General features: G+C 36.2%; 1 protein-coding gene across 3 annotated transcripts in view; it reads left to right on the top strand.

The window, feature by feature from the left end:
* The window catches only part of amotl1 (angiomotin like 1), a 50,143-nt gene extending 36,840 nt beyond the window's left edge, over positions 1-13,303 (top strand). For all 3 annotated transcript variants that reach the window (XM_081370787.1, XM_081370786.1, XM_081370788.1), the window contains 2 exons: positions 7,623-8,024; positions 11,678-13,303. In XM_081370787.1, the coding sequence (XP_081226913.1) occupies positions 7,623-8,024; positions 11,678-11,781 (506 nt within the window). In that variant the 3' untranslated portion in view covers positions 11,782-13,303. The remainder of the gene's footprint in view (positions 1-7,622; positions 8,025-11,677) is intronic.

Genomic DNA, 13,303 nt, shown 5'->3' with positions numbered 1-13,303 from the left:
TTTGTTTATCGGAGACCTGGTTAACAAAGATATCTCCTCAGGCAGCCTACTGCATTCCAGGCTACAGCATATTTAGAAGGGATAGGCCTACTGGAAGAGGTGGTGGACTGCTTGTATATGTTAAAGAGCATTTACAATGCCATCAGATAAATGTGCAAGATAAATTGGATACAGAGATTGAATGTATTGCTTTAACTATAAATGTGTCACCTCAGATGTCATTCATTCTAGCTGGTTTTTATAGACCACCTTCTGCAGATGCTAAATTTTATACATCATTTAAGGAGATTTTAAAACAATTAAATACTCTTGGTAAAGAAGTAATTGTACTAGGGGATTTCAATGTAAATTGGATTGATAAAAATAGTAGGAAAAGGTTAAAGGAAATAGTAGGTCTTTATAATTTTGAACAGCTAATAAAAGGACCGACAAGGATAACCAAAACATCTAAAACACAAATCGACCTGGTCTTTTCAAATAAATCTGACAGAATAATAAAATCTTTTAATTTTATCACAGGTATGTCAGATCATAATCTAGTTCTTATAGCAAGGAAATTAAACAAAAATAAATTTACATTTAGAACAAATAAGAAAGAGGTATTTTATAAAATACCCAATAAAGATTTGGCACATTTTGACCAAGAGTTGGAGAAGGTAGACTGGAATATTTTGAACTCTAATGATGAAATAGGCTCATTTTGTGGGAGCTTTTTAGATCTAATAAATAACGTTAAGGTGAAATTTATTAAAAAGTGTGTTAACTTGAACAAAAAGGCACATTTACCCTGGTTGACAGTAGATATTTGGAAATTGATGAGGAGAAGAGATTTTCTACTTAAAAAGGCTTTAAAATCGAACATTGAAAATGATATGCGTCTATTTAAGGATTATCGGAATAAAGTAGTGAAAGAACTAAGGACCTTGAAAGCAAACTTTTTTATTGATTTGATAACAAATGCTAAAGGAAACAATCACTTAGTCTGGAAGCACATTAATACTATTTCTCGGAAAAAAACGTCTCAAAAATGTTATGAAATTAAAATAAACAATGCTTTAACGCAAGAAGAATCAAAGGTAGCTAGTGCTTTTAACAGTTTTTTTAAAGATTCTGTTAAGGATTTGGTTGTTGTATTTGGTAACAGAACAAGGGAAATTAGATATGTAGATTCAACTAAACCAGTGTTTCACTTAAGTGAGGTCTCGGAGCAAGAAGTCCTTAAAATTTTACAAGGACTTAAAATTTCAAAGTCACAGGATGGTTATGGTTTAGATTCGTGTATGATTAGAAGGAATGCTGCTACCCTCTGTCGCCCTACTACTCAGCTAATCAATCGATCCATCAGAGAAGCGGTCTTCCCCGATTGTCTAAAAAAGGCAGTGGTTACTCCTTTATATAAGGGAGGAGATAAAGCTGAGTTGGCCAACTATAGACCAGTGAGTATCCTACCTGTAATATCGAAGGTAGTCGAGAAAGCAGTGGCCACGCAACTGATGGATCATTTGAATTATGGAGAGCATCCCCTGAATCCACTTCAGTTCGGTTTCAGAAAACACCATTCGACTGAAACGGCACTGTGTTATTTTGTTGAACAACTCAAAGTCATGTTGGATAAAGGGGGGGTGGTGGGTGCCATATTTTTAGATCTGAAAAGAGCATTCGACACAGTAAACCATAACATCCTGTTATCTAAATTGTCCGCTCACAATATTTCTGACGAGACATTACAATGGTTTAAATCATATTTAGAGAATAGGAAGCACTGCACAAGAATTAAGAGTACTATGTCTTCTTATTTGGATTGCTCAGTTGGGGTGCCACAAGGCTCCATTTTGGGCCCTCTCTTGTTCAGTGTTTATATAAATGATCTTCCAGCTATTTGTCCTGAAGTTCACGTACAAATGTACGCCGATGACGCTGTGATATACGTCCATGCAAAATCAAGTCACGAAGCAGCAACTGTGCTCCAGGGAGCGATGGAAAAAATTTCAGATTGGATGGTGCAATCATGCTTGACACTAAATTATAGCAAAACTCTCTGCACATTTTTTTCAAAAAGGAATACTTCTCACTCTGCGCCGGAAATTATTGTAAAAGGAACAAGGATTCACGAAGCAGAGTCTGTGAAGTATTTAGGCATAGTGTTGGACAGGACACTGTCATTCAAAAAGCATGTTTACAAATTGATAAAAACTGTCAAATTTAATTTATCGCAGTTTAGATATATTCGCCCGCAAATGAGCACAGATGCAGCCAAGCTTTACATGCATGCGATGATATTGTCACATTTTACATATTGCATTACAAGTTGGTCTCTATCAACCAACTCTTCGTTACAGCCGCTCCAAAGCTTGTACAAACAGGCACTCAAAATTTTAGATAAAAAACCTGTTTCATACCACTACTGTAATATTGTGAAGAAATATAAATTGTTAACTTTTGAAAACTTCATTTTGTTTTCGAATGTCAGTTTAGTGTATAACATTTTTCATGATTTGGCACCACAGTCACTGAGAATGTTTGTGAAATCATTTGAAGAGGTAGGACTTAGAACAACGCGAGCCTCCTCCAGAGGAGACTGTTATGTCAACTTTAGGTCCTCTACCTTTGGACAGAATTGCTTCTCTGTGAAAGCTGCAGGGATGTGGAACTCGTTGCCTTTAACTATGCGAGAGATTAGCACCTTGCATCAGTTTAAACTTAACCTGAAGAAGTGGTTGAAAGACGGTCAGATTTGTGATCATTTGCACAACATTGGTTATTTATGGTATTGTTAAAAATGTAAGAAGGTAAATTTAAAAGGGAACTGTAAATAGTTGTAAATACTGCATGTATTGCAATTGCATGGTTGTTGAGATGATCCTTTTGTATGTGTTTTATCTGTATTTTGTATTGTGAATGGACTCATTAGTGGGAATGCGCATTGTCCACTGTATTAACCTGCTGTCACTTTGCCTCTGTCCAGGGACTACAGATGAAAATTAGCTTGTAGCTATTTCTGGTCTGTGCAACACATTTGTTGTGCAATGTCCCTGTCAAATAAACAAATAAATAAATAAATAAATCGAGTCCACTAAAATAAGGATATTTCTTAATACAAAATCAAACTTTACACTGCATTCAAATATCTTATATTGCTGAAACCTTTGCATTTTAAAACTGAAAAAAGATATACATTGCAGTCAAGAACTTAAGTGACTAATTAAGTGATGATTGAACATTAGTGATGCACAGCTGCTGTTAAAGAAACCTGTGTTTTCAGAATTTATGTGCAATGGTCAAGAGCCCAACTAAAGCAACCGCTAATCTCCAATATGGTGACCTTAAACGAAACTCAATAAATCATCAACTTCTAAACCTCTGTTAATTCTCTTAAGAACTTCTGTAGACGTCTGACAGAAATAAAGTCAAACTGGTTAATAATAAGCTGGTAATGCTGTGTATGGAAATGTTTAATCCTCCTCTGCGAGGATTTAATATCTTCTTTTATCTTTAGTTGATTTGATACAGTTTTTCTTTCCTTCAGTGATTTTGCTTGTTAACAGCAAGTGTTCATCACTAATGCTCAATCATCACTTAATTTAGTCACTGAATTAGTCACTTAAGTTCTTGACTGCAATGTATATCTTCTTTCATTAAAATGAAAAAGTGAAGTTTCAGCTATATAAGATATTTGAATGCAGTGTAAAGTTTAATTTTGTATTAAGAAATATCATTATTTTAGTGGACTCGATTAAAATAAGTTCAGAGTACTCATAAATATGTTTTTTATAAACTTAATTGAACATCCTTAATCCTCCTCTGCTGAGATCTTCAGAGATTTAATATCTTCTTTTATCTTTAGTTGATTTCATAAGGCTGTGTCTAAAGACAGTTGTTGTTCTTGTGTTCAGGGTCTTCAGTGATTTTGATTGTTAACAGCAGGTGTTCATCACTAATTCTCAATCATCACTTAATTAGTCACTGAATTAATCACTTACCTTCTGGACTGTAATGTATATCTTCTTTTAGTTTTTAAAATTAAATTAATTAAGGTAATCGGTGTCGTCAAATGTAAGGAGTTAGCTTAACTTATAGGATTTGACTGTGTGTGATATTGAAGTGAAGTGTTTAAAAATTAATTTAAAGTTTGTAATTTCACTGTTTTAGCAAGGATTTTGTGTTTCATTACTATTTATATTTACTTATTTAGGCTATCAATTATTTATTTATTAAATTATTCAATTTGTATATTTTTTTTGTACAAAACCTCAGTTTGTTAAACTACTCAATATGTAGTTTTGTTGTGAATCATTGGTTCAAAAGTTTTAAAAGTTTGTAGTTGTTTTTAGACATTGGTGTATTTAAAACGCAGTGGCACACACAGACCTCTGCGTGGGTAAATCATGTTTTGGTTTGATTTTAACCAAATTATCTCTAGTACCAATTTTTCATGATTATAACAGTCCTTGAATTTTACTGCATGAGATCCAACATTCCAAAAAAAAAAATCTCAATAAGTTTTAAATCTCTTCATCGAGATCTCAATAATGGTGACGTGCTTCATGCCGCAATGCATTCTGGGTGATTCATACAAAACTCATCAGTGGCTCCCAGAATGCATTGCGCCATGAAGCATATCACCATTGTTGAGATTCATACGCTGATTCTTGATGTTTGGGTGTGTCTAAAGCCTGGAACACACCAAGCCAACGCCGACGAACTAGTGCTGAAGAAAGCCGACTGTGTTGTCGCCTCGCGTCGGGATAAAAAGCTGCACTTGAACTCACTGAGGGAACTACAGCCGACTGTCAACTAGAATGCGCGTTCTGCGCCTGCGTGTAAATGAGACAACTGTCTATTTCTGTAGATATATTTGTTTATATTCGTCATTCAAAAAGGGAAACCGACGCTGCCGGCTGCAGATACACACACCATAAACAAAGCAGTGCGTGCTTACCGTTTTAAATATCAATCCTGCTAAACACTTTCTTTTTTCCACTCCTCTCGTGTTAATATTAAAATATGCGCCAAGGAACACTCAGGTAATGACATATCATTAGACATATCATTAGCGTCTATCTGGAACGTTTTGACTTCTCTGCTCGCTGTTTCGCTATTATTCTCGTTCACTGCTTCATTCACTAAGCTGAACAGCCAATCAGAGTTCCCTCTTTCGCCGACGGCCCGACGCCGATTCAACATGTCGAATCGGCAGTTACAAAGCCGACGAGGACCAATTTCAGCCGACGGTGCGGAACACACTGAGAAGATTTAGTCGGCCGACGCACGGAAACTGCCCGACGGCCGACCGTTGGCTTGGTGTGTTCCAGGCTTAAGGAAAAGTGTGGTTAAACATTTTTGGTGTGTTAAAAGTATGTTTAAAAATGTTGTATATGTGGTGATTTAAATATGACAAATATGTGTATATTCATAAGTCAACACAATTGCTCAGTATTTTCCCTGTAAAACTGCAGTGAACCAAAGACCAAAGTGCTGGTGTTTCTGATGTCACAAACTACCTTGTAACCAATCAGATCAACATGTGATCTTCAATGAGTGGATCTCTGAGCTGGTGTGAGTGAGTGGAGGCGGGGCTCATTTGCATATTCATAGAACTGCGTATACTAAATGAGGCAAGGGTGTAGAGTTACATTCAAGCTATTATAAGGCAAAAAAAAAAACTTCTATATGTCATTTTGGTGTTCAAAGATGAGTTTTAATGGATAAAATGATTGACTACAGGGGACTTTAAACAATTATGCAGATTTTCTTATTAAAACCTTTTTGGACCTCAATCTGTAGTAACATTACTTATGAAATAATATGAAAGTAATAACACATTTGGCAGTCTAGATGTGATCAGCTGATCAGAACACTATATGTTGATTACATCTTTATCACCATCACCACCACCATCATCATCATCATCATCATCAGGTCACACTTTCTCTTGCTGCTCTTAAAATACAAGCAGTTCCAGCAAACAGACAAAGCTAGCATTAAAACATCAAGAGTCAAACTGCCCGACTAAAGCAAATACTGACCACCATAATGGCCACATCAAACCAAACTATTATTTTCAATAAACATCATCTAAACCTCTGTTAATTCTCAATAAGAACTTTTGTACACATGTCAGATCAGTCTGGTTTGTAATAAGCGAAGTTGGTAATGCTGTTTGTGGAGTTGTTTAATGACGTTGCAGCCTGACATCAAACAAATGTTTAGACGTCAACCCAATTTTCACGTTCAACCAGAATTTGACGTCTGAGTGATGTTGGAGTCTTTTAAATATTCTTTAAAATAAATGCTGACTTTTTTACTTTTTATTCATCAATGAATCCTGAAAATAGCAGGTTCCAAAAAATATTAGGCAGCTCAACTGTTTCCAACACTGATAATAAATCAGCATATCAGAATGATTTCTAAAGGATCATGCGACACTGAAGACTGGAATAATTATGCTGAAAATTCAGCTTTGCATCACAGAAATAAATCATATTTTAAAGTATATTAAAATAGAAAACCATTATTTTAGATTGTAATAATATTTCACAATTTTACTGTTTTTTTCTGTATATATGATCAAATAAATGCAGGCTTGATGAGCGTAAGAGACTTCTTTCATGGCATATTTTTTTAGCTTCCATGAAAGTTGTAAGAACTAAATAAAAAAACTATGCAATTTGTGATGTGAAACTGTAAGTGATGCTAGGGATTATACCCTTTATTCAGTACAGTTTATGACCACTGTACTAGGGCGTTGGCAATATGTGCTGTAGGGACTATTTTACACCAGGGTTACCCTTTATACAGTACAGCTTATGGCGACTACACCCGGACCCACTCAGGCTTCAGGTTGATCAGACCTGTGATTTTTTTCTAACAACACTTCTAGTAGCTGCCCAGTCTCCAGAAGGTTTTTCATTCAGATGAAGACTGGGCTCAACCCTCCTGAGCTTCAGTGGGATTGCAAGCAAAGCTTCAGGTTGATCGCTGTTGGCTGGTACTTCAGGTCTCCTCACCACAGCTCTCTCCAACCACTGCTGGTTGCAACAATGGTGACAAAAAACAAAGCAAAAAAGCTTGGGAATCAAGGATGAGTTTTGTATTAAGTATGAAGCCACTTCACTTGCATTGCAGCATGAAGCTTTTTTTTGTTTTGATTGTCACCATTGCTGTGATTTATATGCAAAATCTTGATGTCTGTGTGTGACTGCCTGATATCCAAACTTACATTTTTAGATTATGACAATAATGTCATTTTTCTTTCAGATGAATACAATTTTAATTATGTTAGAAAATAGCTTGATGATTCTAAGCTTGATAATGGTTGTTTCTGTTTCGAAGTTCATAAAAGTGCATTCATACATGATAAAAATACTCCACAAATATTCGGGGGTTAATAAACGCCTTCCGAAGTGAAGCAATGCGTTTGTGTAAGAAAAATATCCATATTTAAGAACATCTAAAATAACAAGCTTCCGGCAGATGGCCTACGCAAGTCGACTTGCGCCAGAAGAGTAAACTTGTGATGCTTGTGTGACGTAGATGTAGGAGTATCGTAAGTTTAGACGCCTCTCGCGGTTCAAACATACAGGGCTGGCATTTCACCAAATGATTTGTGTTCTTGTTTGCAGATGTATTCCAAGGAAAGGACCAAGTAGAGCACATCCTTCCCCCTCTGCCCTCTCTTTCAGCCTCTTCATCTCTCCCTGCCTCCTCTCTTTCCTCTCTTCCTCCTTCATTCTCCTCTCTACCTTCCTCTTTTCTTCCCTTCTTGGCCTCTGCAGGTTCAAACACATCATTAACAACCTCATCCTCCTGTGTTCCCCGCTCCTCTCTCCCTCCCTCTTCCACTTCCACTTCCACGTTACCCTTGCCCTCATCTGTCGCTCTTCTGCCTCCTTTATCATTATCTCTCCCTTCCACTCCTCTCCTGTCCCTTCACTCTAAATCAGTCAGCAGAGACAGCAGCTCTCAAACAGGACAGAGTCCAAAGACATTTAGCGTCGGAACCTCCACAAGACAAGAGAAGAGAGGTGAGAGCCAGAAAGTATTTTAAGTGACAATGTAGCTTCTACATTCTTCAGCCACTTTATTAGGTACACCTGTTCAACTGCTCATTAACGCAAATATCTAATCAGCCAATTATATGGCAGCACCTTGCATTGCATGTTCAAGACGATCTGTTAAAGTTCAAACTGAGCATAAAAATGGGCAAGAAAGGGGATTTAAGGGACTTTGAACGTGGCCTGGTTGTTGGTCTGGGTATTTCAGAAACTGCTGATCTGCTGGGATTTTCACACACAACCATCTCTAGGGGTTTATAGAGAACGATCCAAAAAAGAGGAAATCCAGTGAGCGACAGTTCCAGTGGGATAACAGGCCATATGTCACAAAGATCAGATCATCTCAAACTGGTTTCTTGAACATGACAGTGAGTCACTAAACTCAAACGGACTCCACAGTCTCCAGATCTCAATACAATAGAGCAGCTTTTGGGATGAGGAGGAATGGCAGATTCACATCATGGATGTGCAGACGACAAATATGCAGCAACTATGTGATGATATCATGTCAATATGGACCAAAATCTCAGAGGAATGTTTCCAGCACCTTGTTGAATCTCTGCCATGAAGAATTAAAGCAGTTATGAAGGCAAAATGGGCTCCAATCCTGTACCTAATTAAGTGAACTGTGAGTGTATATGTGCAGGGTAGAGTTTTCCTTGACTCAAGTCACCATGAAATCAAAATTAACTATAGTTCATCCAGTGTTTATTGTAATTGTAAATGTATTGTTTATTGTAAATCCGTGCACATCATTATTATAAAAAACACATGCCCTTGTAATCTTTAATCAAAAACATTAAAGTTTTGTACAATTGCTAGGACACATTTCTCAATACTTAGGTCACTTTTTCAAAACTCTTCACACAGTGATCACAACAGCAGTGTGTGAGCTAAACTGTGGATCATTTATCATTGCTTTGACACAAAATGACGACATCTTTCAATTTACATGCATTCTTTTGTACATGCACACTTTATGTACTTTGCAGGCCAATTTGCACATTTACATACTCTTTTCAAAACTGTTAAAATTCATTAACTAACAAAACACAAAAATGTTTTATATATCAAAAGCATAATATATCAAAGCAACTAGATGTAACTGAACATCTACCCACATAGCATCATTTTGATGTCCCAGATCCGGCCCACATCTGCCAGATGTGGAAAGATGATCTGGCCCACATCTGGCAGCGTGGAATGATGGCCCTTGGGTGGCTCACTCCTGTTTGCCAGATCAGGGCCACAAGCAGGCCATAGCAACACCATATGTCAGCCAAGAACAAAGAAATAAACTAGAACTGGACCTTATTTGAGCCAAAGAAACTGTGTATATTAAATATGGAGTCATCTCAGCCTTAATAAGCCTGTTAACAAGCAGAATCACTGAAGGAAAGAAGAGAACAGAAAAAGAGACGAGCAGAAACACAAGAACTACAACAGACTTCAGACACAGTCTAAGATGAAATCAACTGAAGAGAAAAGAAGACATTAAATCTGTGAATATCTCAGCAGAGGAGGATTAAACAACTCCACAAACAGCATTACCAGCTTCACTTATTACTAACCAGACTGACTTTATTTCTGTCAGATGTCTACAAAAGGTTTTATTGTGAATTAACAGGGGTTTAACTCTGTTTCATTTGAAGTCACCATAACAGTGATTAGTGTTTTCATTAGTTGGGCTCTTAACTCTTATTTGGCTGCTGTAATAGTGTATTTATTAAACACATTTGCAGCAGCAAAGTGAAATGAGATCAGGTGATGATGGTTACCTGTTGATGGTTTTATAATCATCATGAAATAATCTGTTTCACTGATCTCTTTTGAATCAAACAATTGTGTTGTACCATTAATATCTTCACATCACAAATCCTGTGTTCCTGCAGAATGAGATCCAGCAATATAACAATCAGTTAGAAAGCTTTAACAAACATGAGTACGGACAACTAATCTGTAATGACACACACAGACATCAACAATCAGCGTATGAATCTCAACAATGGTGACAATCAAAAGTACCTTTCTGCAATGCATGCTGGGTTCCAGCATAGTACAGCATGCATTGCAACATGAATAAATTATGCAGCTGAATTGTCCTATTATTTTGTTTAATTCTAAATATTTGCCTTTATTTTTTGCTGTTGTTTTTGTTGTGACATTTAGTAGCTTTTAGTGATGTTCTGAAATGATCTGAATATTTTTGATTGTCACCATTATTGAGATTCATACGCTGAATGTTGATTTCTGTGTGTGTCATTGTAGATTAGCTTTTTTTTTTTTTTTTTTTTTTGCTCATTTTTGTTAAAATCTTCTAACTGGTTGTTATAATATTGGATCTCATGCTGATTCTCTTCAGTTGATTTCATCTAAGACTGTCTGAAGTCAGTTGTAGTTCTGTGTTTCTGCTCGTCTCTTTTTCTATTCTCTTCTTTCCTTCAGTGATTCTGCTTGTTAACAGGCTTATTAAGGCTGAAATGACTCCATATTTAATATACACAGATTTTGTGGCTCAGATAAGGTCCAGTTCTGGTTTATTTATTTTCACTTGGCTGACATGTGGCATTAATATGGCCTGCTTGTTTCCCAGATCTGGCAAACAGGGGCCGTCATTCCACACTGCATGTGGGCCAGATCATCTTGGGCCGGATCTGGGACATCAAAATGTTGCTATATGGGTACACAAGTGTTAGTCATTCAATTCATTATCATCCATTCAAATTTTGTACTGTAATGTAAACATGGGTTTTATAACATATACTGCAGTTAATTATAAGCAGTAGAGTGTCATTCTTATTTTGTAAAGAACTTTTACAAAATAAATAATTGTATAAGGATGTTAGTGTTTTTTAGGTCTGTGTTTTATGATTGACAAAGTGTGTTTGTTGGTTGAAAAGTGAGTTGATTTGGGACATGTATGAAGTGTTTTCGACAGTATTAGCGTATTTTGAATGTGAAATTAACTGCTGTGCCAATATGAAAATTGGTTAGGAGAACTGTGTGAAGAAGAGTTTTGATAAAATGACCAAATTATTGAGAAATGTGTCCTAATGATTGTATAAAACTGTAATTTGCCCTGGAACTGCAAGAGTCCTTGCTTCTACATCTCATCTGTGGCGATGTGTGTACCGACGCGAGGGTTGGACAATGCAAGGTTGTCCAATGGCCAGATGATTTTCACTCTCTCCTTTCCAGAAACCTGTCACTCACATGAATCAATTATCCATTTAGTTTGTAATAAAAAAGAAAAGTCGGTTGCATTTTCCATTTTTCGTGGCAATTTTAAATTGAAGCTCAAATGAGATCCTGTGTCCTGGTACCATCATGACCATACTGTCAAAATTCTCACAATTATTGACAAAAGTAGCAGGCCTTAATGAGGGTCAGCTGGGTTAATAAAATGGATGTCTTGATGCAGTGTCACATGTTGCTGTGAGTGACACAGTGACCTGCACTTTTTCCCCATAAAAATACTGAAAAACAATGACTAATGATTCTATAGATACAAATATTGTAGTCAACAAATGCTAGTATCTAATGAAATAATGCTAGAAGAATGGTATCACTGAAAAAAAAAAGGTTTGACAAAAAAGTAATTTTCACCCTGTGTTTATGTGCAGAATGTCCAGCCAGACAGGCTAAAGGTCTAGAAGGTCGAACACCGCTGAGTAGAGGACAGAAGATGCCCCTGCCTGACCTAGATCTGGTGGAGATCCTTATATGAAACAACAACCCTGCAAATAACATTCCTACAGACAGGACAGCACTTCTGAGAGAGGCGAAAGAGAGTGAGGGAGTGAGGAACAAAGTGTGAGTGAGACAGAAAAAGAAAGGGTGGTAACATAAAGAAAGAGATAATGTACAATAATGTAATAGATCACAAACAGACAGACAGAAATGATATATTAAGAAAACAAAGGAAGCGCAAAGTAAAAGCTGGAATTCAATATTGTGCCTCCAAAACACTGAATTTGATGGTTGATTCCTGTATTCTATTTTCTGTCCATTTTTCACCTTGAAACAATCGAGAAGTAATGGCATTTGCCCCAGCCTGTTTACTTGCATACTCAATGTCTTAAGTTCCCTTCTGTCTTAGTTTATCAGCTGCCTCATTAGTTCCACAGAGCTGTTTTTATAATTCAGAGAAATATTTTGTGTGATTTTTTGTTGTTGTATGGAATTGTTATGTGTAAAACTAAATGATTGAATGCTGTTGATCTTTTTTTAGTTTTGTGGCAGACTTGCGGCGATAAGCTCGTTATTAATTTTACAGCAATAACTGCTGTTTTGCATCGTGTGTTTTAATTGCCTGAAAAAAAAAACACCTATTTAATTGAGTAAAACTGTTCTTTGACTGGGAATATTTTAGACTATGCACTGCTACAATGCTAAATGGTGAAAATTATCAAGGGTCAATATCTACTGTATAATGTTTTGAATCCAAAGACAATTGCATGATTGATTGATTGTTTTCTCTAGAAGTCATTTATCTTAGTTTTAAAACTGTCTTACCCATTTCTAATTTAATAATTTGTTGTGGTTTCCATTCTCCAAATCCATTATAATTGTATTATTTTAATAGCTCTGGTAATCAAATCAATACAATAAAAGCACAGTGTTCTGTATTACAGATTTTTTTATTTTTTGTAAATGAAATATTTTACAAAATCATAGTATATACACACACCTCATTATCAAATACCACATTCTCTAAGGAAAAACTCCAATGGAAACCTTTACACAGAGCTTTTAAAACCAACATATTTAGTGAGAAATTGCTCACAAAGGGTCAGTTATTTTACACAAATTAAGCAGCATGTAGACAAATCATCTGACACTCAGTTTATCTACATTTTGAAAATAATAAATAATATAAGCAAACTGCAGAGATACAATATGTGTGAAACATGTGTGATTTGTACTTTTTGGTTTTCAGCTAAACCTTTTCTGTTGCCAGGTAGAATAAAATTCCCATATTTAAGCAAGGGTAATACACTGATCAGCCACATCATAGCCATTATTATTTGGCCCTTGTTAAAATCTTGACTGGTCACTTGCTGCCTAATATATCATTGACAGGTGCCAATGTAACAATATTATCAATGTTATGCACTCCACCTGCCAGTGGTTTTAATGTACTGTATGTGTCTGATCAGTGTATGGTGGGAGCAATATCATCGTGCATGATGAAAAGTGAACCATTCTTGTATGTGCACTTCTATAAATGCTAGAAGCTAAGATTGTTC

This window comes from Scardinius erythrophthalmus (genome assembly GCF_964197995.2).
Source record: "Scardinius erythrophthalmus genome assembly, chromosome: 7".
NCBI lineage: Eukaryota > Metazoa > Chordata > Actinopteri > Cypriniformes > Leuciscidae > Scardinius > Scardinius erythrophthalmus.
This window is presented reverse-complemented; position numbering and strand designations above follow the sequence as displayed.